The 26489-nt window shown below is 40.7% G+C and overlaps 1 protein-coding gene across 2 annotated transcripts in view; it reads right to left on the bottom strand.

The window, feature by feature from the left end:
• The window catches only part of SLC12A2 (solute carrier family 12 member 2), a 55116-nt gene extending 35130 nt beyond the window's left edge, over positions 1-19986 (bottom strand). For both annotated transcript variants that reach the window (XM_039566874.1, XM_039566875.1), the window contains exons 1-4: positions 19174-19986; positions 3233-3352; positions 2163-2238; positions 1485-1580 (exon numbers count right to left, since the gene is read on the bottom strand). In XM_039566874.1, the coding sequence (XP_039422808.1) occupies positions 1485-1580; positions 2163-2238; positions 3233-3352; positions 19174-19674 (793 nt within the window). In that variant the 5' untranslated portion in view covers positions 19675-19986. The remainder of the gene's footprint in view (positions 1-1484; positions 1581-2162; positions 2239-3232; positions 3353-19173) is intronic.
• Between the last annotated feature and the right edge of the window lie 6503 nt (positions 19987-26489).

Genomic DNA, 26489 nt, shown 5'->3' with positions numbered 1-26489 from the left:
ATTAGAAAATAACCCCAAACTCAGTATTTTAGGGACAGATATGCTGAAATATCAGGAATGTATTTCAAGTTCTTAGGAAAAGAGACCAGTTGGAAATAGCCATGACTCATGCATCACATCATATTATTGAGGTATGCAACCAGCTCTATGGCTAAAAAACAAATTGTAAGCACAAGCTGCAGTATTAGTGCGCTTTTTGCTTCAAACTGCTCAAAGCACTTGTGCAGTCAAGATCAAGAAACTGGCAAAGCAGACTGCAATAAACCCACTGAAGTTCCAAACCTCCGAGACCTGTTTCTAAAAGCTCTGTTGTTAAAGGAATTTTCTACCCTCCAGTGGGACTCTCAAGAGCCAGTTTGTACTTTTGAGCTTGACAAAAACAACATCTCAAATCCCACATGACAAATGAAAATCTGAGTATCTGGAGAAAAGTGAAGTTTAGAAAATGTAGCAAAGGCATATTACTTTATTCAAGGAATTTAAGGCTAAGCTGTCCAGAAGCAACAAAATCCTCCAGCTCCAGTGTGAAGTAACTGAGTGCATGCTAAAAATCTGCAACAGGAACTGCTTGATTTCACTGCATTAAATTTCTTGTGCAAATTGTTTGTATGTACCCAGCTTGGCCATACTCTGCATGTCTTATGTAACATAAAAAAAAAAATCTTACTGTAACGTAGTGTTTTCACAGGAACAGTTGTTCCTATGCAATTCTACAGTTCTTCCAATTCAGCACTTCAAATTTTCTAATGAAGTACTATTTTTCAAGAGTGGCTTAAAAAAAAAAAGAGCTCCCATATGAATGCAAAAACCTGATATACATAATGGAATTAAAAAACCAAAAAGGGTACTTAGAAACTAAGCTTGACATAATGCTAATAACACAGCTGATCTTTCCCAGTAGGTCTGTTTACTTTGTGATAGTGAGGGTTTTCCTTTTCATTCTTAACCTTAATGAAGATAGTTTTATAAGTTCCTACTTTAATGCCACCTTATTTTTTTACTAGTAGCAGTCTTGTAATGTCATGAAGCAGTTTGATTGTGTCAGAGGCACCAATCACTTCCAAAAATAGCTGGTAACAGCACATAAACCATGGAAGAGAATGAAAACCATCACCCTCAGGAAAGGTGGAGCTAACTCAAGAGTTCGGAGAGTTACTTGTGTGAAGGTTTATTTCAGGACATGAACATATACAGGCACGATCAACTAACCAGCGGAGCTCAGGAGAATATTAAGACCCTACTCATTCCTGGATATGTAGCCTTAAAAATGTCTGTATTACAAAAATTTACAAGAAAAAAACTTTCACAGCAGAAAAGCAATGCACTAGTTCAAATCTAATTAATAGGCTACCTATTGATTTTTTGTTAATTACATGACTGTTTAATCACATACAGAACACAAGGAAGGCTTTGCTCCTCAGCAGCAACAAAGTGTGCACTCCCAAGAGAGGAAAGCTTTAAAAACTTCATGAAAATAGCATTACCTCCTCTTACAAACCCATTTGTGGCTATTGCTGAAGTAGACAGTCCTGTAATAGTTGTCACAACAGTGGCCATTCCAATAACCAAGACAGACAGACCTTTTGGAAAAAGAGAAGAAAAGCAGAGTAAGCCCAGCAGTATTAAAGAGTAAAATCTTCAGCTTCATTTAATCACTCTGGCCAATGCAACACAAATTTACTGTGTGGGCTCCCACACATTCAAGCAAAAGGCTTTTTCTTTCTCCTCTTGTACAGGAGTCTCCAGGATACAAATAAAACTGGGCAAAGGTTCTCTTAAATCAGCAAGGTAAGAGCTGTATTCTAGAGATTCAAGGAAACACAGGCCTTTTGCAGATCAGAAATTTTCTGCAGTCCAAGACTAAGTTAAGCCTTTGAAAGTAACTGCTTATATACTACATAGTCCATGCAGGTTCTAATAACCAGAGATCAAAAGTTTATCTCTGCAGTTCACTGAATGTCTCTTGTAAAATACTTGCCTCATACCTAAATGTGAAAGTCTAAGTAACTGGTTGAAGTTTTTGATACTGGTAAATTACCATAAAAATTGGCAATATTAAGGTAAACTCCTATTCCTGTTTGAAGTGTAAGCTCAGGATCAACACCTCTTGTGGACCACACTTGAAATTTACTGAAATAAAATTACAGATTTAGTAGCCATACCTATCCCAGCTTGTCCTACAATCCATGACAGTCTGATGAAGAGCATCACACCCCAAATATTTAACATACATCGTACCTAAGATAAAACAGAAATTTCACATAGATTAGTTCTTGCATCTTCACTAATTTTCACTAATTCTTCATTTCAGTTTTTAATGTTCTTGAAATTATCTTGCTGTCTTTTCTCACCATTTTTAAAATTATTTCACAAGAATAGGACATATTATACAAGTTTAAGTTTGATTTAAAAAAAAAGGGAACTTAAATATGACTAAGTTAAAACAGATGAGAGTACTTCGATATGTGAAACTTGCAGTATGTCTTGGCCAAACAATAATAACTTAGACTCTAATCTTTAGGATCCAAAATTCGTACTACAAAATACGTGACTTAAGATAGAGGTAGACAGAGGTCTTTGATGACTGTGAGGTCTACAACCCCTGTTTCTATCTCCCACAAATCTATCAAAAAAAATTGCACTAAAGTAATGCCCTACTAAATAACTTATTCTTTTTAAAATAACAAAACAACTGCTGCAACTTTCCATTTCTATAACTTTTGTATCTTACAACACAGCTGTACAATAACAGAATGGAGAAGTGGGCATTTTTTTTTAATCCTTTTATTTAAAACTCTTAGATTTCAATAGAAATAGAGTTTGCATTGTACAGAATTTAGACAGGAGACTACATACAGATCTAGGGTCTCTCTCTTACCTAAAGAGTAAGGTATCAATCTTACAAAAAAGGAGATAAGGACCTCGCCAAACCACAGAAGTAAAGCACGTATTTTTCTACTACATGATCTTTTTCCTTCTTGGAAATCATGCAACTTAAAAACTCTCAAAACCTGTGCTAAGAAACCATAAATCCTTAAGAACTTGAAGCCCTGAAATATTTATTTTCTTAAAATTCAGTTGAAATAGGAGCAACCCTTCCTAAAATTATGGCATTTATCACACCTCTCATACTGCATCATCACAATGCCAGTCAAAAAACAAGGTAGTTGGAAAGATCTGCAAGAATATATCAGCATCTGTAAGACACAGAAAAATCATATATCAAACTTACCAGTACACCTTTTATCCAGCCAAACTTGACCACCCCTTTGCTGTCAGGTGTGTAAGCAGCAGCTGCATCCCCAGCTGGTGTGCCTTCCTCACCATTTGCGTAGCCATCCTCAAAGGGTTCCTTGGAAAACACAAAGTTTGTTTTTTGTGTGACTGACAGAGCAGAATGGGCATGTTGTAAAAAACCCTCCATCTCCTTGTGTAAACAGAAAAATTAAAAGAATGACACAGCAGAAGTTTTGAGCTGCTCCTCTATGTCCCCTGCATCACGCACATCTCAGATTTCAAGGAATGAAAAACAAACTTACAAGAGCAAACTGTCAGCAGCCAGAGTGGTAAGTATTTTCAAGAATTAGTTCTATATCCCTTAAAAAAAAAAAAAATCAAACACCTGGTCTGCAGAAAAAGAGCTGTAAGATTTCAAATGCACAAGAAATTTTACTTCTTAACCTGAAAGCAAAGACTGTTCTACTGCAAGTTACTGGTCTCTGCTGAAGCACTTGCCGTAGTTCAGACTTAGCTGTCATTTGATCAATTTTTCAGGAAATAAATTATTAATTTCCCTGAAAGCTATTCTACTACTCTTTGCAAGGTGATGCTGCCAGAAAGAAGGATGGGAGATTGGCATTTCAGGAAAAAGGAGGGAAGAGAAGTCTCTTCCCAAACACTGTTCCCCATTTAAATGGGAAGGATGACAGATGGAGAAAACATCAGCCCCATGGACAAAGGCCAACTTATGTCTTTTATTTACAATTCAACCCTCAACTTCAAAAATGCAAAAAATCTCAACTTCAAAAATAAATTGAAATTATATGTGTATACACACACATACATGTTTGCTTAAAAGGCATTTTTGTTTTGCCAAGCAGGCAAACACCAGGACATTTAAACTCAAACATTTCCTACACTTCCAGTAGGAAAGCAAGAAGCACTCTACGCTAAGTATGTTAGTTTACCCAAGGCAACAAGTACTAAGAATGGATACACTAGAAAGACCTTGAACACCATTCAACAAACCAGCTCAAGCAGTATCTTGGGAAGCAGGCTGCATCCCAGAGGGCTTAGAAAACATTTAAACAATTACAGGTTCAATCCCAAAGAGGTAAAGGGCAAAACCCACATTTCCTAAGTAAGACACAAAACAAAGTGGACACAAGTAATGCTTTCAAGTATATGCAGGGAAAGACTAAGAAAGATTAGGGAGAGGTATTTTTACCAAATTCTTTCTACTTTTGATATATTAATACCAGCTACAGCCTCAGCACATAGGTCAGAAGAAATGTTTCTACACCCATCAATTATGAAGGGTGTCATCCACATCCTCTTATAATCAGCAGTAAACATACACAGCAGATTTTTTAAAAAACAGACTATGTCAACCTTATCCAAAGGTCAATAGCACAGATTCACATCAGTGCTTCTCTCACTGATGCTGAATTATGAAATTCTCATAGAAACAGATACACCTGCAACACATCTGGTGATCCTGTAAGGCATAAGCCTTCCACTGTTAGACAAAATCATGATCAGTTTCCAGATCATTACCTTTAACAGTTAACTCTCTTTAAGAGCACATTTTATTGTCTCCAGGAGGGATTACAATTAAGAAAAAAAAAAGAAATAAAAAAAGCATCTATGTGTTACGTATATCTTCTTGCATGCATGTAAACATATTATATACTGTGTTATATACACTAAACCCAAATAGAAACCTAACCAGGACCCTGAACTGCAGCTTTCCTGGATAGAACTAATGGCTATAATTCTTAGATTTGCACAGCCTTTGACCAGATGAATCTTTTGATTGCTTATTATTTGTATTCAGGCACTCAAGCCAAACCAAGTAGTAGTGGTGCATGGTCATTTAGAGTGGTAAGAATAACAGTGAGGATCAAAAAAAAAAGATAATTACAATGTTGCTACATTTGAGAAATGCTATCTGCCTAAGCAAGAACTAAGGAAACATCTCCTACTCAAGCCTGAGGCTCATGCCAGAAGAGGATGGGACTACCACCTACCCTGCTCCAATAGCTTAGAAGAGCAGAATAAAATGTAAAAATCCTTCTAAGCATTCATGTCTCCCGTTATGACTTCTTTCAGAAGTGGGGAGGAAACAAAGAGAAAAAAGATGCATTAAAACAAGGGGCAGATTATAAACATGTTTACAACTATGCCTAAACCTCCAATCAAGCATGGGACAGTATAATCACTTACTGCTTCTTCATATAAAACCCATTCTTATTTCTCACGGAAAACCATCACATTATACTTGCAATAAACTCTATTTTAAACTATTACATAAAGGGAACCACATTCAAACTATCTAAGAAATTTTTAAGCTTTGGCCAAAAAGTCTTGCCAACATTAGATAACAATTTCTGCTATTGCAACAACACGCATCATGTCTGTAGTAAGATATAACAGAATTGTTCTCTGAGAAGACTGGTCAGGGAGGATCAAGGAAGGTTAGGAGGAATCTGTATCTTCATATCTTAAAATAGTGAAATGTGACTAAAGTGGTTAATGCTTTTTTTTTTTTTTTAAACAAGCTTGGAGTTTGTTTGCTGCAAGTTCAGCTTTTATAAGAAGCTGGAGAAATACCTTAGTATCTAGACTAAAAAGGATCACATACTTCATCATGTGAGCATGGCTGGCCAAGTATTGGTAAAACCTGCACAAATCGACAAGGTGATCCCCCCAAAAGTCACTTCAAAACCTCAACCACCGTGTGGCAGCTACACATTTTACTGTAGGGCTCAAACATGCCCATAGCTCAGCCTGTTGTGTTCTGGGGAGGAGAGAATGGCTCACAACTGGTTATTCTGAATTATCAGTTACCAGATCAGCTCCAAGATATGCACACTATGAACACAGGAAAGTTTTGTTCTGTGTGTCTCGTCTCTCCACACTGTGCAATATTTCTTAGGAAAATATTTTTAGGCACAAGCAAAATGTAATAACTGAAAGGTTATTTCTGGTTATTAGTGCTGGTGGGTGCCCAATAAAGCACCACTGAGAACAGATATTGCAGAGTGTGGGCACAAAAGAATTTCACTCCAGAAGGTTCCAAGTTCAGCCCTCTAAGGCGGTATTAAGAAAGCACCACTGTGGTCTCAGCTGTAAATCTAGCAGGCGTAGTATTTTTCATGCTCATGTTCATGAGGAAACAATGCTTCTACTCAAGTCAGACACTGAATGGAAAAAACTGCACTAGCACTATTTTAGAACAGCCAATACATGTACGATAAGATCTTCATAAACAGTAAAAAACACTAACACACTGTGGATTTGGAGGGGGTGTAACAAAAGGGGATTTAGCATTTCAGATCAGAAATGGTCTTATTAACGTAACTTTTAGATAATCAGTCCAAAAATACTCAGTCATGGCATTCACTTATGCTGTTAAAGGAAAAATAAGATTGTGTTTACAAGGTGACAATTCTATGATACACTGAGAGGACTTCAGAGAAGAAACAGTTAATTTCTGCTCCTACACAGAACTTTGCATTGCTGTATCACAGTATCTGAAAAATACAGATAATCTACTATTTCATCTCCAGTGCTGGATCATAACAATAAATTATTTGTGGCAACTGTGAATGGCCTTCCACATCTACTAGAAGTAGATTAGTAATGAGAAAATACTTGGTATTTTGCTAGAGGAGATCTGAGATTTTTCACACAAAGCCTGTAATACACCAGTGCATCAAAAAAGTTCACTAAAAACTGCTTTATTTAAGAGTTCTTGATAGTGGTACATGTTATGCAGCATTTTTTTTTTGTGGTGAACTTATCTATATCCCATCTTAATGATGACATACTTGGGCTGTGTTGAACCGTATGAGGTAGTACCAGAATGTACAGACATTAAGTCTTGCTTCTTTTCAAGAATCACAACTTCGAAGCCACAAGTAAAGGGCAGGACCACCACCAAGTTTGTATGTAAGACTATCTGCTGGATCTCCAGGCAGACTGCTGTCACTGTGAACAGCCTGATTTGGTGTGTTCCAAGCAGTCACTGACTTCTTTAGCTAGTCCCTCCCATTGCTATTAGTCCTGTGCAAAAACAGGAGGCCAGAGAAGCAACTCCAACTACAGCATTTAACTGCTTTTTCCATTTCTCAAGTTTGATTAGTTACAGGTTTAGCACATGCCATGTAATTTTCACACAAACTCCCTAGAAAGGCTCCACAGCAGCAGCTTCTTCTCATCTTGACAGGATACAGTACTGAAGCTGGTTTCAATATTTTATGCTATCATAGTGCTGAACAAAATCAAGAGTCTCATCTTTTCAAGCTACATCTTCTGCAAGAAAATATAAAAATGGCCTTCCACTACATTTAATCAAGCTGCTTACATTTAACTGCTTTGTACCTGTGTTCTGATACTGAGAAAAGTTCTCTCATTCTCTCTCTCTCTCAATAGATTCATCTTGTCAAAGAACAAAAAAAAAAAAAAAAAAAGGAAGCCACCTGAGAACCATCTTTGCTCAGAAAGTACTGAGAGAACAATTCTATGGGTTAACAGGTCTATGTCCTCACCAGCCAAAGCCTCAGGAGCAGGAGCTCTGAGGCTGGAGATGTTCACAGGAATTCCCTCTTCACAAGAGTGAGAGATTCTCACAGATCTTCTGCAGTCCTTCACTGTGGCTCACAGCACTACTGCCAACCTGTTCACTACCCCTTACCATCACAATTTCCTGTCTCCATGTCCCAAAGGTTTGTAGGCATTGCCATTTTAAGATGTTCCTTACTGTGGAAGCGAAACAAGCAGTAAAATATATTGATCCAGATGCAGCATGCCAGCTGTCTCTGTTAACAGAGGAAGAATCCTTACTTGGAGAGATTACACTCTCAAATATCCCAACTCCAGACCTGCACATTATTAAGACTATGGCTACAAAACCTGTTCTTTTCAGAATTAACACAGCTCAAAACATACATGGAAAAAGAGCTTATGAACATTTGGGGTTTTTTTGCTTTTCTAATTAAAGGATACTTTAGCCAGAGCACATATAAAGTAAAAATGACAGAATAAAGAAGTTACCAAGTTACATAAGGATTATTAAACATTTTGCCTCAAATGATGCTAACACATCAAAGGATTTTTAACACTACATAAGATCTTTTTCTTGAAAGAGCAAATGAACTTTCAGACTCTTGCTCCTACCCACTGTGACACTTCTAAGGAGCTGAATGAAAGATTTTAGAAGTGCTAGATGTATTTCATGCATAATGACTGCACAGGATAATCCTGCTGCTATGCTTACCTCTGATATAACAGAACTTTTGAAAATAGTCTGTACTGGTACAAGTGGGATGCTGTCTGATAATGAATAATAAGCTAGGTATTAAATGTTGTCTGAAGGACACCAAGCCGTATCAAATATATCTGTTTTCTAAACATTACTTTTGCAGTATGTTGATGTTTACAGCCGTAAAATTCCCAAGTTTTGCCTGCGGGTCAGTTTGATAAGCTGTTTGTATCTTTTAATGCTTTTATCTACACAGTTGTGAAAGAGATCAAGAGGACTGAGCTTCCTTTCCAAAACACCTAAATCTCTACTGAATGGCTTTAAGCATATTGCTGTCCAGGGATACCAGTCAGACTTATGATAAACCCTTTATCAAGAAAAGCCTTGAATTTGGTTGCCTGAGATTCCAGAGTATTTCAGTGCTTAAATACACAGGCGGAAAAGTAAGTTTTCACCCATCGTTGACTTAAGCTGGTGACTCTGACTACTGTTTGTAACCGTTTTTTCAGAAAACCACTACTCAAGAGAGGCTGGGATGCTATTTCTAACTTTGCTTATGAACTATGAATCACAGTGAGTTTTTAATACTGAACTTGGAAAACACCTCTGCCAAGTCCGACATTTTTCAAGTGTTTTTTTCCTGTAAGGGAAATAAACAACTCTAGAGGGAGGAAGTACCATAGGTAATGACTTTTAAAATATCTTACTGTACGTAACACTCTCTTAAGAACAGGCTGGACAGTATTTTGTAAACTAGTCCTCCTCTGCTGGAATAAGGATGGTGACAGGTATGGAAACTAAGAAAAAGTATGTACAACTCTCAATTAATGCTTTGCAATTGGTGTAATTCTGTTGACAGAGCAATGGAAGTGTAAATTCTAAAACTGAGAGCAGGCTATGACTTTCTGCATCTTAACTACATCACTAATTTACATCTTACAAGCAGATGTAACAGTCTGAATCTTTGGTACTTCAAGCAGAGTTAGCCCTCACTTAGAAGTTGCTACTCAGAAAGCCAGTATCTTTCACAGAACACCTGGAACAGTTGACACATTTCTGATTATTCATTAGTTAAAAACAGTTTACCAAGTTAGAACAGATTCAGGTGCTCAGGTTTTTCAGGAGTTAGGTGGGAAGCTTGACTGATTAGTATTGCTCCCAGTGGGGAAAAAAACCCCAGTCAGGTAGCACATAAAAAGAAAACATGGCACAAAGACATGTTCAAGACATCCTGGTCTGCCTAAACACCTTCTCAGCATTTTTTTTAAAGAATAAACTAAAAAAATGAGTACTATCAGGGAACAATGACTAGTCATTGCTGTTTACAGCAGTTCAGAAATTTCAGCTGTCATATTAGTTACTTTACTACTTGGTTATAAAACAGGAATGAATTATAAATTCTATTAGCAAATTTTCCGTAATTCCCACTCCAGTGTCTTTACAGTCATAACTTAAAAAAGCCGACTAAGCTATTAAATGGCATCCCAAAGTTACCTAGAACAGCAGGAGATAAATTGCCCAGATAAAACACAGTCAGTTCTAAAAACTTGGGATTCCTTGGAACCAAACATTAACAGCTACAATCATTGGTTACTCACCTCAATCAAAGGAAATCCTTTGCAGGTTTGCAGCCAAGAGAAAAAATTTAAGTGCCTTGACTATATTACCTTCTCTACAATTACACATTTAAAATATAGTAGCAAATGCCTTTGGCATCCACTTCCAGAGATTTTAAAAGAGATTGCATCAAACGCTGAACATTAATGTTATCTTAAGCTGAAATTAAAGAGTGTTGTACTGTGATTACAGCAGAGCAATTTTAAACAGAAGAAATTTATAGTTGCAATTAACATGTCAACTGAAGGATTAGCTATGTGTCTCTGCCATCAGCTTGTACTTCTGTTTTGCACACTGCTTTTAACACAGAAACCCTAAACAGTGGGGTTTTGTGTGTGTGCATATATATATATATATATGTTGTACATACAATAATTTAAAAAGCCATTTTAACTTTAATTCTTTTAAAGGGATAATCATTCACTCATCTTCCCAACTCTTACAAATAGTAAGATGTATTAACAAAGTTAGCAAGACTTAATCAGGAAACTTACTCAGGCAATTGATTTCAGCTTAGGAGTAAATCCTTTCTTTCAAGGTGGTATACTTACAAAGGATAGATAGGAGATTTGTTTATGAAGATTAGCACTACTTTAATGTCTTACATGCATACAGTTTTCCTGACAAATCTCTAAGCTTACTACATGAAGGCTACATCCCTTTGAAGTAGTTTTATTGTGTGACAAAGCAGCGAGGTTTTGTTGACATTTGCAGGTATGCAAGAGCAGTATCCTATCAGAAATATAAATAATATTTGCTTTTCCCCCCTACCAAACACATTACTTGAAGAATGAAAGCACTTTGCAAAATAAACTTCCCCGCATCTTTACATCTTGATTCATATATCCCTCCATAAGCACAGGATGGTATGAAAACACTGGGAAAGCTGATCATGAGAATTAGAAACAAATGAGAAAAGCCCTCTGTTCAGTAGCTTTGCAGTGTGGAAGACTCACAATGCTTATGGTCTACACTCTCAGAAATTTTGTATGTAGAGTCAGGCCCTCCTGCCAACGAACAGTTAACGTGGTCTGCCACTGTAAAAACAAAACATAACAAACCTGCAAAAAACCAAACTTCCCTAAAGAAGCCTGAACTCCCTTTTCCAGTCTCTCCAGTTCTGGTTAACAGAAGGTTGCACCATTAATCCAGTCAGCAGGATGCATGACTTTCTGCACATGTGTAGGGGCAACCAATCCCTTCAGTTTAAGGGGAAGAAATATTTATAGTCTACTTCACACCTCAAGAATGCACCTTCATTTCTGCACTGATGCATCTGACCCTTCTAGAACCACTACTGCACTCTGAAGGATTTAGCAAAGTAATTATTCCTTACTATGGATTAACTGCAATATTCCTTTGGACATCCATTGTCCCGGAAGGAGAAACCACACTTCACAGGAAAGTGGATCCAGGCTCTCAACACGGGTAGTTTTCACATGAGTATCTGAAACACATAAGCCTGATACACTCCCAGGATGAAGCAGATGCAGCACTTGATTGTGTAAGAGCTGAAGTAAATCCAATTAGCAAGCCTCCTGCAGAGAAGCTTTACATACTCAAGTATAGTCAGAGAAATACACTGTTCTGCTATTAAGTACAACAAAGAATCCATTTCAGTCCTGTCAAGAAGTTGTTTTGGACACATCAGATTTCCAAGTCATAGTTCTACCCCAGCACCCCAGCCCAAGCAGCCACTGGCTCGTTCCTTTACCAGTGGGACTAGGGAGAGAACTGGAAGGGTAAAAATTCACAGATTGAGATGAAGACAGTTCAACATGGAAAGCAAAAACCACACACACACACACAAGCAAAGCAAAACAAGGAATTAATGCCCTGCTTCCCATGGCTGAACACCCCTGTCAGCCACCTCCAGGAGAGCAGGGTCCCATCGCATGTAACAGTGACTTGGGAAGACAAACACCATCACCCCCAATGTCCCCTTCCTCCTTCTCCAACTATACACTGAGCATGATGTCACATGGCTGGAACATCTTTTGGGTCAGTTTGGGTCACCTGTCCTGGCTGTGTCCCCTCCCACCCTCCCAGGCACCCCCAGCCTCCTCACCAGCACGGATGTAGGAGGAGCAGAAAATACCTTGGCTCTGTGCAAGTCCTGCTCAGCAACAACAAAAACATTTTTAATTACTAACCCTGTGTCCAGCACAAATCCAAAACAGAGCCCCATACCAGCTACTGGGAAGGAAAGTCATTCCACTCCAGCCAAAACCAGCACACAAGTCATCTTCTATTCTCCACCCCCAACAAAAAAGGTTAATTTGAGGCATTCTTGCTCTTAACAGCTTTTGGTTTTCATCTACTTCTGCAAAACATGGTGCACTTTCTATTCAAGCAGGAGACAGGAGCAAATGTCCCTATACAGCAATACTAAAACCTTAATAAAACATCCCATTTCTATAAAAAGTCTAGTTCCAATGTAGTAAGTTCCTGAAAAACTGCATCTAACCTGTTGGCTTACAACAGACTAAGAAGCCCATGGAAATAATCCTAAAAAAATCATTTAAGTACCGCCTGAATTTTTAATGCCAGGTTCTGAAGTGGTGAATACAGCTACAGCACAGCCCCTGAGCCACCACTAAGCAGGGCTGGTACGCTCACACAGAAAAGCACTCACTTGCACTGGCACAACACCACATTTCAGCCAAAGTTGCCAGACTGCTTACAGTTCAAAAGCAGTATTACTCAGAATAGTCCTAGGAGTCTCTGCCATGTAGACTGTCAGACCAAGCTGAAACATTAATCTAGCATCACAGTTCCTTCACAGCTGAAACAGACACAGCTATTTTCTTTGAATTTAAAAAACCCAAACAACTGAATCACCTGAAGTAGGAGCAATTGATTCAAAGAAGGGAAGTTAGCTAACAAAATGAAGATGTAAGAGATAAGCCTTCTTATTAAAATGGAATTTTAATTTCCATTTTTCAGGATTTCTTTACTCTTTTTATCACCTTATCCCTAAATCAGGTAAGTTTATAAGGCACAGATAATACACCCAAAGTTAGTTTTTATGCATAAATGAAATTTCAGTAAGTTTGTCAAGTATAAACAGTATGGTAAAGTGCATAAATAAATGAAAGACCATTCATGCACTTATGCTGCAAAAACTGGATAGCTTCCAAAATACTGAAAGGCAAACAATTTGAAGTCAACTATTTAAAAAAATTGTTAGTAGTGACAAATGACCATAGTGTGACTGATATTACCTATACCAAAAAGTGGGGAAAATGGGTTTGTGGTTGCTCATGAAAGAGTATCATATGAGGCTTTAGGAAAAAATCTCAAGAATTCAACAGAAGATGTAATACATTAGTTTAAATTACTCCAAGATACTGATCTTGCCAAGCTCCTCCCTTGCAAGAATGTTCTTCAAGAATGAAAATCATTTGAGGTCTAATCAAGTGCGGTACCAAAATGGAAAAAAAATAATCTGAAGATCAGTTCTGCAGCACCTTCCTCTTTAGCCAGTTCTGGAACAGTCCACTGGGAGTGTGCCAGTATTTTTTTTGTTGTTATGTTAATAAAAAAAACAAAGAAAGTGCTAATTTGTACTATACACAGTATTTGTACAGTAGAACATATGTACAAAATTTTTAAGTAAGTAAATATATATATATTAGGAGTGCCCACTCAAAAGTTTTTATTGATGCCTGTGTGCAGTGAGAAGAGATCCCATAAGCATCAGATCAGGGAACTGAATCACCACATGCAGTGCAAGATTTTGCAGTTGAGGGGGTGTTGGCTTTCTGTAAATCAGATCAGACCCGTATCAGATCCAACCAAGATCTGTGACAGCAAAAAATTCACAAAAAACCAAAAAGTTCACCCCTTTCAGCAGCAGTCCACACTCGTGCTGTGAGCTATGTAAACTGTTAAGGGTTCCGTTATTTCCAGCTTCTCTGGGACATGACAAAAAAAAAAAAAAGTAGTAAGAACAATATTAGCAGTTTGTTGAAGACAGTTCACATTTGTTAGCATTCCATAGGTGTTCTGGACTGAAGATTAACCACAAAGATTCAAGAGATACAAGCATCAGGCAACATAAAAATATTGATTATACAAAGTCTTCATAAAATACAAGCCCTGTATCACTATTATTATTTACTGCTGCAAACAGAGCACTGTATCTTTTTTCCCTTGATAAAAATGGTTGTGATTAAGTGGGATGTCAGGGTAAGCAAAGAGAGGATTCTTGACACAGGCGGAAATAAAAACATCCCTCTGCATGATGCAAGTAAAGCCTCACTGAATACAGGTGCATTAAGGTCACTGCTGTTTAAAAGTGATGAAAGAAGAGTTACCAATTATAGGCTTCTGGGACATCCAACAGCACCGAGACCAAGGCGAAGAAAGCTTCTCTTGTTTTATTTTAGTACAGTGAACTTCAGAAAGAAGATTCAAATTCTGCTCACAGAAGAAGGACATCAAGAAGGAAATGTAGTTTAAACTAAAAATAACAGGGGCTCAAAAAAGAAGACATCAACAGACTGTAAACAAGATTCAGCAAGGTGGTGCAATAAAAACTATCTGCAAGAGGGTCTTAGTCTTCTGTGAGAGGGAAGGAAGGAGCTTTTAAAGACACACCTTATGTAACAGGGTCAGCTAATTTGACACCCTACAATCATCTTTTAGCCTTTTATACATCTTTAGCTGAGCTCTGCTTTCGTTACAGGCTAACCAGACATAAACCATGAACTGAAAAAAAATAGAAACAAACAAATATTACAGGCGCAGCAGTTATTTTACATTCTCAAGACAGATTACATTCTTGTTAGAAAGCAGTGCCATACACAGACCTTTTCACTGTGCTTATATTAAGCATTTGAAGTCATCAGATAAGAGGAAAAATGGCAATGTTTGAGAAAATACTTAACAAAGCCAGAAAGACAAATGAAAACAATTATAGTCATCCAACTTGAGTAAAAAAAAAACAACAAAAAAACCCCCTCAATTTGTATCAGGACTACTAGTAATGCCTTTTTTCTTACACCTGTCTCCAAATTCAGATGACAGGTGCAGAGATTTTTCTGTGGGAGGAAGCAAAGCACACTTGTGTTTTTAAATACCTTGGGATTTCTTTGTGTTTTCATTTATAATTTGATCCGGGGGTTGAAGGTGGTGTAAGGATCTTCCTCTGATGTCAGTACCTTACCCTGTCAGTGCTCCTGGTGAGTATTTAACAAACAACAGAGCAGAGCTGCCAGTAGAGGGCTTGGTTCGCACCGCATCCACTCACCACAGCTGCGAGGGACTGCACAAAGATCAAATTAGCACCACTCGTATACAGCGAGACTTAGTCTTAAGGAAAAAAATAAGCTCCCCAATTAACTCAATGCTACACAGAAAAATCCTCAGTTTCCAGAGGATTACACTGTGCAGGTCTGAATACTCTAAGAGTATACACTTGTCAGAACCATAAGGTCAGTGATATTAAGACACTGATAACTGCGCATGTCTTTGTGCCCCTCAGTTTATCTCCTACAGGCTGTATCCTTACGTACAGATGTAGCTGACCCAGGCAAAACAGATATTCCTAAGCTGTAAGACAGGAGAAAAAAATTAAGCAAGAACACTTTTCATCTTCCCATTGTCGGAAGACAGATCCCCTCAAGAGGGCAGGGGACGCCACTAAAACAAAAACCTGCCATGGTGTCATGGTATGCTGATTTCCCTCCCACTTTTTTTCTAATAAACATCCTTCACCTCAACATCTTTGGAGACCAGAGCTCCTGCAACACAATCCCCTTATCTAAAAGATAGCAACTGCAACAACATCACCAAATTCCCTCTCTCATCTCTCTAAAGCAGAGAGAAATTAATACATACCAAATGCGCAAGGAACAGATTGATCCCCTTAGCTATCTGCAGCCGATGACATACTAAGACAGGACCCCTCACCTGGAATTTCGTATGATCAGCCAAGACCAGTATTACGCAATTCATCCACCTCAGAGCACTGCAGCATCACCTAGCTGTGTTTTCACGGACAGTTTCAAGAACAATCCCTTTTCTACACAGGAAAAGCCACTGCTGGAATGACCACACAAACACCTATCCCACCAGGACTGTAGGACAAACCCTTGTGAAACGGAACCCCTCCAATAGGTTTGTGTGTCTTCCTCAAGTCAACTCTTCTTCCAACACTGCTCTTCTGTGAGAACAGAATCAGCAGAAGTGTTAGACAGATGAAGCTTCTAAACAAAGCTAAAGGGGAAAAAAAAAAAAATTCGTTCTATAATTGGCACTAGCATCAACAATGCTCCAACACTGCCTCACATTTATCTACCTATTAAAAGCAAACAGAATAGCACGAACTCTAACTGCCAGATAAAATAGCTGCATTCAAAGCAGCGAGCCATGCTGCTGGTAAACAGTTTTGCATCATTCTTTACACAAAGTAACTGCCAATCTTGATGCAGTGGGTCAAGAGCAGAGGCACAACAATAGGTATTCGCACAGCACAAACTTTATGTAAGGGTACTAGACTAGGGTGTTTGTACCAGCTGCCTTGCAGAGACATGCTGTACTTGATAAATTGGTAAAAAAATCCACAGCTGAAGAGCAAGGTGAATTCTTCAAGTTACCAAAAGTCAGTAAAATACCTTCTCAAATGCACAGCATTGTTCAAAGTAGAGACCTGCCAGTCAGCAGGAACTGAAGTCACTTTGAGAATGGAGACAATAAGCTCCCTGAAAACACTGGGAAAAAAGCACAACAGCTTTGAGAACGTCTTCCACATAAAAGTACAGCACCATCTTGATTTAAAAGTTATCGGTACTCTGTGTTCACAAACCAAGTACGTAATTACAGATGAGGTGTATTTCATACTCCCGAAATTGTGAGGAATGTTAGGTATCGGATGCTATTACCATGCAAGACACACCCCTTATTAAAAGCTTTTGTGTTCACAGCTTTATCTTGGAAAGTGTTTTCGCTAAGTTGGGAGCAAAAGTAATGGCTTCCCTTCTTCATATAAGCTTAAGTAGTTGCTAGCACCTCAACTGCTTCGGACATTAAACATCCTGTGACAGAACACTCGAGTTACTCCACTGAACTTCAGCTTAAAATTCTGAAGCTTGTACCATGACCTTTTTTAAAATTATTACTTAACATCAAATGCAATCAAAATTCCATATTCCATCCCCAATATTTATTTTATGGGAGGAGGGGCCCAAGCAGACAGGACATGACTTTAAAACAAGAAGTATCTTCACACGTACATCTATTCATACTGCAGATAGATTAATTACATTTAAGAAATTAATAATTTGACTTAATTACTGCTCACAATGAAACTGTTTTGATAATGATCCTCTAATTAGGTTGTCTACCACTCCTCTATGCTACAGACTACAAAGAAATTGCTTGCCATGAATTTCTTAATAAAGAAATTACAATTTTAGAAATTATAGTTCCAGAATATATTCTGCACCGAAATATCTTAATGATGTCAAAGAGCTTTCCAGACTGCTGCAACATTAACACACCGAAAAAGCTATCTGTCAACCTTAGAAATTCAAGCAATGTTCTGCTTGCAAAGCTGAGTATCCAACACCTGGTCATCCCACCATGGACTAGGAGTCAGAAATCTGGAGGGGCAGGAGGACAGAAAATCAGCGTGGTTTCACATATATTACGAGCACACGTGTGTTTTATTGATAGTTTACCTAAAACCAAGCACAAGGCAGTAATTGCCAATTTCGATTTCATCTTAACTTAGGATCAGACTACAGATCATCTTTTAGCTCTATCAGAAGGGGACCTGGAAGGCAGGAGTAATTTGTAGCTATGGTTAGTAATTAGAATTTGAGATCTAATCTCAGATGTCACCGAACAAGTATCTTTACGATACAACAACCAGTTATTTCTACTGGAACAATTCCATAATCAGTTAAAAAAAATACACTTAAACAATCACCACCACCCCCCCAGAAAAATCTCAAACCCCACAGATGCTGATGCACTGAGCAGCCTAATAACGGTGTGAAACAAGTAAATCTGGAAAGAACACACATTTGCTGATAGAACTCCACCTATAAGGAATGAAAGGTGGGATGAAAAAGAAGTTCTGAAAACAAAACGTTCTTCACTTCACTGGAACGTGGCCCATGTGTTTATTCCCCTAAACCCAGTAGAAAGACCCCACTTAGAAAACAGGCTTTGAGCACAGCCATACACCAATTTTGAAACTCTGAGAAAACAGCACTGCAATAGCTTCGTCTATCTACCGTTTAGTGATGATGGTCTAAAAAAAAAAAAACAAAAAAAAAAAACAAAAAAACAAAAACAAAAAAAACAAAAAAAACAAAACCATGAAATTAATTCTACGTTCAGCTAAAGCTGGTCTTTTAGCCAAGACAGCCTGCATTTCAAAGAAGGCTCTGACTGTCAACTCGTCTCAAATAACGCACGGACTCGTAGTCCAAAATAGAAAAAGCCTGAGACACACAGCTCCAAAATTTTTCAAGCCTTGACCGCGACGCAGGGGCCACCGAGCAGCCCTGAAAAGGCTCGCTCAGGTTCTGTGCCTGTGCGGATCCAGCAGCATCCGATCCAGATCCCATCGGATCCACCGGGCTCTGGCTCGGCGTCGCAGAGACAGACCTCCGGCCGCCACCAAAGCAAGCGCATCCTCATTTATTTACTTTTCTTTTAGCGTCTCTTCCGAAAGTTTTCACTCCCCTTCCCAGACTAATTCCTATGGCAAGCCCCCGAATTAATACCCTATCTGCTGGAGGCGATTTAGAAATGGAAAACCTGTAAGAGACTGCCGCTCGGTGACGGGGAAAACAGACCTACGGCTCTGAATACCTCTCGCACTGGGGGACCATCTCCCTAAAGCACGTGTGTGTGGGGGGGGATGGATATCACTGCGTCACGAAGACAAAAAAAATAATAGAACTGAGAGGCAAGCTATGCACCCGCGCTGTTTGCGCCTCCTCGAGGCTCGGCGAGCTTTCGGCTCTTTTTTTTTTTTTTTAAGCTTTTCTGCCGAGACGGTCCGAGGAGCTGCCGCACCCCCGGCGCCCGGGCACACCGGGGGCCGCTCTCACCTTGTCCAGCTCATCGTGCAGCTCAGCCAGGCTGGGCCGGAGCAGCTTCTCGCCCAGGTCGGCAGCCGTCTGCCGGTAGTGGTCGATGCGGGGCACGGCGTCCATGGTGTTGTGGCCGAAGGTACGCAGGTAGTAGGTGTTGGTATGGGTGTCATAGTAGTAGTGGTGGTGCCCGCCGGAGTGCAGGCTGCCCTCGCTCATCACCGTGTCGCCGCCGTTCTGGACGCCGCTCACATTGCCGCCCTCCGAGCTGCCTCCCCCGGGCTCGCCGGGGCTCTCGCCGCCGGCCGACGGGTCCACGAAGTTCACCCGAAACCTGCCTTTGGCTTCCTCGCCTCCCTTACCCGCCACGCCGAGGTCCCCGCACGACTTGCGGGGCCCCTCGGCCACCAGATCCACCTGGAAGCGGCTCTGGCTCGGCGTGGGACCCAGCGGCTTGCCCAGCGCATCCTTGGAGCCCTCATCCCCCCCGGACCCCGCCGCCAGCTCCTTGCCCTCCATGCCTTCCCCTCGCTCTGCGGCCGCCAATGTTCCGAACGCCCCTCCCGGCCGGCGGCCCCCGCTGCTTTAAGCGGCCGAGCAGCGCCCCGGGGCTGCCGCAGACACAGCGCCGCGCCCCGCCCCCGCCGCAGCGCCAGGTGACGGTGCCTCCGGTCCCTTCGCCCGATCCCGCTCTGCCCAGGCAGGAGCGCGGTCGCTTCCCCGGCTGGCGCGGAGGGAGGGATGCGGGGGGAAAAACCGGCGGCGCCGCGCAAGCTCCGCCCGCTCCCGGCTGCGGCGGAGGGGGCGGCAGGAGCGCGTCCCCGGCCGGGCGGCGGCGGCTCCTCCCGCCCGCACTATGGCGGCCCCGCCGCATCCGCCCCGCGCGGCGCTGGGAGGGGCGGGGGGCCGCGCCGCGATCCCGCCTGGCACAACCCCGCCGGCCACCGCCACGTCTCGCGAGAGGAGCGCGGGGGCGCGCGGAGCCGCGCGGTGCCTCACAGAGCCCGGGCACCCCCGAGACCCCTCAGACACGCCCCGGTCCCTCACACACCCCCGGACCCCGCTTACACGCCCCTGGCGCCTTACAGTCCCCGCAGATCCCCTCAGACACCCCCCGGTCGTTCACACATCCCCCGGACCCCTCACACACACCCCCGGATCTCTCATACGCAGCCCCAGATCCCCTCACACATCCCTCGATCCTTTACACACACACACACACACACACACGCACACACACACAGACCTCTCATACACCCCCTGGGCCCCTCATAAACACCCCCTGTCCCCCTCACACCCATCCAGAGCTCTGGCATGCTTTGGTCTCTTACACAGCTAGTCAGACCCCTCCAATACCCCTAGATCCCCTCACATCACCGCTGTTCCTCATAGACACACACATACACCAGTCCCTCCCCCTCACACACACGCGGTTCCTCACACACCCCACGAACCCCCTCACACCCTCCAGTCCCTCACCACCCCACAGAATCACAGACTGGGTCAGGTTGGAAGGGACCACACTGGGTCATCTGGTCCAATCTCCCTGCTCAGGCAGAGTCATCCAAAGCACATGGCACCGGATTGTGTCCAGACGGGTCTGGAATGTCTCCAGAGACAGAGACTCCACACCCTCCCTGGACAATCTGTTCCCGTGCTCGGTAACTGCACAGGGAAGAAGTTCTTCATGCTCAGGTGCATGAGTTCCTGCCGTTCCTCTCGCCCTAGTGATTGACCATCACCAAACAGAGCCCCCCGCTCCGTCTTCCTGGCACCCCCCCCCCCATATTTATACAGATGAATGATGTCCCTGCTCAGCTGTCTCTTCTCGAGGCTGAACAGGCCCAGCTCCCTCAGCCTGTCCTCATGAGAGATGCTGCAGTGCCCCCATCATCCTCATTGCCCCTGGACCTGCTCACACATTCCCTGGTTCCTCACACACCCCCTGAACCCCTCACACCCCGTGGACCTCTTCACACTCGCCCCCTGGATCCCCTTTTTTTACCTTCCAGCCTCTGGATCTCTGCCAAGTGCACTGTAAAAACCACTTACATAATAGATCTAATGTCAGTAATGCCTTTTTCTGGCTCCTCTGCTGCAGCTTTTTGTCCCTGTTCTCTTAAAGTTTATTCTTTCTCCAGAAGCATACACAGTTCTTTAATTTGAAAAGTGGAGTCGTTCTGCCTCCTTGCTCTTACTGGAACATAAGTGCCTGGATTATCCATTAAAGCTTACAAAATTGGCTCTGAGGTTGTGAAAAGAAACCTCAGATGGGAGTAAAATACTTCAGCTTCCATAGTCAGAATTTAAACAGCGACTCACCAATGGTTTTTCATTGTGTATTTTGTTTCCTTTATGCTTGAAGGTAGCAGCTCACAGAATATCACAAGAGGTGGGCTATCTCTCCAAAACCTTATTTAGGGTGCTAAAAATCATCAAGCAAACATTCCCTTCAGTAAGGGCTCTTGAGCAATTCCACCTCTCTACTTCAGTAACGTTTTAGTTGGTACTTCTTGTTTCCAAATCTTCTTTTTTTACCACTGATGTATTATGTTTTGTATATTTTCCCCCTCTGCCTAGCAAACTCTGAGTGCCAACATCCATTTTCTAGCTCACCACATCTCTACCGTTTTATTTCAATTAACAACAAACCGGGTGACGTCATCCTACAGAAAATGACTGAAGCTATAAAACAAAGCTTGCTTTTCCACAACAATTAGAGGAAGAAGTATTTCAATTCTAGGGATGTGTACATTCCTAAAAAAGCTGAGGATGCCTCAGTAGGTTAAAAAGATGGGTACACTGATCCTTTCTTGTTTAAACACTGTTCTAGAAAAACAGTAAAAATCATATACTTCAAAATAGTTTGAGACATCCTTCGATAGACTCAGAAATTAAAAAAGATAAAATATTTTTAAAAATTGGCAAATTTTCAAAATGTAAAGAAAATAAAATCTGTGTGCAAACTGGAAAATAAAAGATTAAGCCATGGTGAAGTTTTTACTTTTGTCAGGGTGCAAGGACTTGAAAAACAGTGGCTGATGAAGGGAATGAGTCAAAATAAAAGATTTTTGTTCAGAACTGAAAGTAAACAGCACCGAAACAGCAGATGATACGCAAAGAAAATCCACTGTACATTTTTCATAAGGAGACATAAACAGTTCTTGATCAACATCTGCATAGAACGTGGTATGATAAGGTGTTTGGAAACAGTTTAGACTTGGAAGTGGCAATTTCTCTCAGTTCCCTGCATAAATAAGTGAAAACAGAGGAGGGGAGCAGCTTGTGAAATCCCATGGATGTTAAACAGTTGATGATGATGGGATGATACTGTGATTTTTAGATATTTTAAAGGACACTCTTTATGGACAAGTGGATGTGTGTTGGCTGCATCTGCAAGGCCCATGGCCTGCCAGGTGTCATTTCCAACCCCTTATCATTCTATGATTCCATAGTTCTGTGGATGTGAGAAAGTGCTAAATACTGGCTTTGAAGAAAACAAAAAGTTGAGGATTCCAGCACAGCCCCCAAGAAAGACAAGGGAATGGAAGACCCGAGAAAAATATTGATGAGGAAAATGCAGACCTTTCAGAATTAAAAGGATCAAAGAGATGAGGAAATACCGCATTATGAGAAGCTGGCAACAACAGTAAGAGGAAGATGAACCAAGTCTTCATCAAGGTTCTGTTACTTCATGTAACCCATGAGAAGGGTGAGAGATTCTGCAACTGTAAGGGAGAAAAAAGGGAGAACAATTCCAGTTCAAATGTGATTGATACTAAGAAATAGACTTTGAGGGGAAAAAAAAGAATATTCAATTTAAGCTCATAATTAAATGGTTTCTGACATATCACTACTTAAAACATCACCGCAGTAGAGTTTGGGTATCACTGGTGAAGAAAAAAGCATAACACATTAAATAAAAGCAAGCAATAAATTACTCCTTTTCTGGCCAAGATTGTTTACCACAGAACATTAGCAACTGGCTTTTTTTTCCTTTAGAAAGTGAGGAGGGAGGAGCTGTGGAGTGTTTCAGTATCCTTTGATGAACTGCCTCCTTTTTCTGCTTTGAACTTGCCATTTGCCAGCTTCACCAGATACTTCACAGGGCTAATTTAATAACTAATGTGAAACATTGGAAAATGCAAACATTTTATAGCATTATGATTGTTTTGGTCATTTAGACTAGATCTCACTCCTGTTTGCCTCTTTTCCAAGCAGAAGAACTCTAATTTTAAGTCTTCCTCTTCCAAAGTGCAGGCAGGTGACAACTCATTTTGCTTACCTGATAGGGCCTTTTCTTCTCTGAGGGGTCTTTATATCATCATCATCATCATCCCTTGGCCTTAGGCTCTTGATGGGCTTGCTGTTCCGGATATATATGCTAATTTAAATATTTTTCTGTATGTTCTGTTGGGGCAGTCATCTCATGCTTATGATCTGTTTTGGTTTGGTTTTAATACATTTTGATACCTCAGCTTTTGCAAGGAAAAGGTTTTCTGTAGTAACTTGCCTTGTTCCTGCTGTTTGGTTGCACCAGCTTCCTCACAACCTTTCTCAAGACATTCTTGATTGGTGGTACAAATTTATCATCTCTCCATAATTATTTTTTTCAGCAATTGGCACCTGTAAGAATCTAACTCCTTTTAGCCTCCTCACCAACTTTGATTAGTTTCCTCATTTTGTTGGATTTTTTTTTTTTGGTAAGCATAGGTAGATTTTCGGACTTGGCATGCTTTTTGGTCCTGTGGAGTAAGCTACAGGCACTGTTTCAATGGAGTTCTTCAGTGCTAAAATTTTAGAGCAGGTTCTGTGCATGTGCTACATGAACCATAGTGAGGGTTTTTTGCCCTCTTGGATGTCATCTACCTAGTTACCCCTTGATGCAGTCATCATTAGGATCTAAAAATGTTGTTTCTGCATCTTGTCCTCCATTTCCCCAGCTCACACACAGCCTGATTCTTTGTTCTGCTTTTTTCTTTTCTTCACTTCCTTTATATTTTTTCTTTCCTTCTTTTTTTCCTTCCTGCTCCTTAGAAAATAGAGGCAGAGTTAGCATTTGTATTCTCCTACTGTGCTGTTTATTGTGTCCTTTATAATTATTACAGGTATTCATCCAAATCAGTGTTTAAGTAGTACTGTCTTTCTTTTCCAAGAAATCTGGATGAAGTCCTAACAAATATGGTATTGTCATGTGGTAACTTACCTGTATTTGTTTTACACTAATCCTAGCTTACAAGAAAAAAAGGTAATTGCAGCAACACTTCTGAAAGGCTGCCAGATAAATCCTATGATTAAGACACTTAGAAATGAAATCCGTTTGCTGGCAGCTGGATGTGGTGCTGGAAAATCTCTTCCAGGGGGCCTTTCTTGTTCTGATCACGCCTTAGATGTGTCCGTGTGTGTCTTCAGTATTTCACTGTCCTTATTTTTATGGACCTGGTGTTAGCGAGACCGCCACCATAATTATGTTAAAGTCCTAAAACGTTAGTGTTTTTAACATTCTCTGAAGACTGACATGCAAGATATGTTTTGGATAGCTTCTTCAAAGGGCTCTAGTTTTGATACTCTGTCACCCGTGTACTTGCTTAGGAGTGAGGTGCAGGGTACATCTCATGTCCATCCAGAACATAAGTTTTTGCAAGATGCTGTGCTGTTTTGGTAGCTGGAGGAAGAATATTCAGCACCTGCTCCCTTCCCTGAGTGTGAGCTCCAGTGTCTAGTTTTAGGGTACTGGTTTATCTTTAAAGTTCTGGTTGTCTTGGTACCCAAGAGACTGTCTTTCATCCTGTGCCCGTAACAGTCTGGTTGAGACCAGCAAAGCCCCACAGGCTCTAGAAACCACTGCCAAAGTGTGCATGTGACACAGTGAGATTAAATGCAAAGACAGACCTTATAATTATGAACTTCAATTATCACATATCATTCAGAGCACTTATTGTCTGACTCATTCCTCTTTTTGCCCAGCATTTGAAAATTGCAGTGTGTACGTACATGTGTTAGGAAGAAGGAATTATTCAAAGGGAGATGGAATTCATTATTTGAAAGTGCTGTGGTTTATAGGCATATACCTTAAGAATGATTCGCGAATATAGATAAACTTATTGCAACAATTCTGGAAATAAGCCAACAAACAGGCCTTTTGTGCAGTCTAATGTATCTTCAAAGCAAAATTATACTCTTTGTGTTGTTTTGTTTTGGTTTGGTTTTTTTGTTATGTTTCTAGTTTTAATAATTTCTACATGTCTCAGTCTCTAAGGAATTTTATCGCAGATGAAGCTGTGGGCTATCATTGAAGTGCTGCTGAAATGTAAAGTGGGCAGCCTGAGCACTCAGTAACTTCAGTCCAGACTACAGAGGACTAATTTTGATTCCAAACCAAGCAGCTGAGCTGCTCAGGACAGAGCTCATACAGTCTATCTCACCAGAGATCCTCCTATTTCATTTCTCTGTGAGCTAGGAATCTCTTCTGATAGCTTCTTTCTCCCACCGTTATGTGAGCAAAGTCCATTTTTCATAATTCAGTTAGTTCCTTCATCAGGTCATCTCTTTGCTCTCTAGAACTGCAGGTAAGAAGTTGTCTCAGACATAAAACTTCTGGAGATTGTAGTCTGTATGTAGTCATGAGACAGCTGGAACACGGAGATGACGAACTGATTTGCCTTCAGGGGTGTAGCTAAGAGATTGCTGTTTCTCATTTTTCCTTTTTCAAAGGTGTTGGTTTTGCCTTTTTTTTTGGTTTGTTGGTTGGGGTTTTTCTGTTTGGTTACTTAATTATGTTTCTGAAAGATAAAATAGCTTCTACATCTTTGTATCCCATTCATTATCTTCTGAAATGCATGTCCTTTGGAGCAAATACCCCTTTTGTAAGGAAGCCAACGGAGGCAGGTTGGCCAGCAGCCCACCAGTGTCCACAGATATCTGTATTTCCAGAAGCTCAAGCCAGCCAACCATATTCTACTCATACAATTAATTTTCAGTCCTTTTCTTTTAATTCTTCTTGTACTATGACAGTCAGTTCATTACTATTTTTTATTTTTCCCCGTTCTATAAACACTCATTATCAAAACTGGATGGAAGTTAGCAATCGTTTATGCTACAGTCATCCTTTTGGTGTTTTTGTTTCTGGTTTGCTTTTTTTTTTTCACTTTGCCTTCTTAATTCAGTGTTTAGAAAACATCTAGTTTTTGTCCTGCCTTATTACAACTTAAAACCGAGTGGTTAAGGCTGGAGGGAAAAGTGAAACTGTTTGAGTGGAAATCATGATACCCTCCTCTGATATGACAAACAAAACGTGTCCCATATGCCATCAACATCAAGTGTTATCAAGTCAT

Source organism: Corvus cornix, chromosome Z (genome assembly GCF_000738735.6).
Source record: "Corvus cornix cornix isolate S_Up_H32 chromosome Z, ASM73873v5, whole genome shotgun sequence".
Taxonomy (NCBI): Eukaryota; Metazoa; Chordata; class Aves; order Passeriformes; family Corvidae; genus Corvus; species Corvus cornix.
The sequence above is the reverse complement of the archived record's forward strand: the minus strand, read 5'-3'. Positions and strand labels throughout refer to the sequence as shown.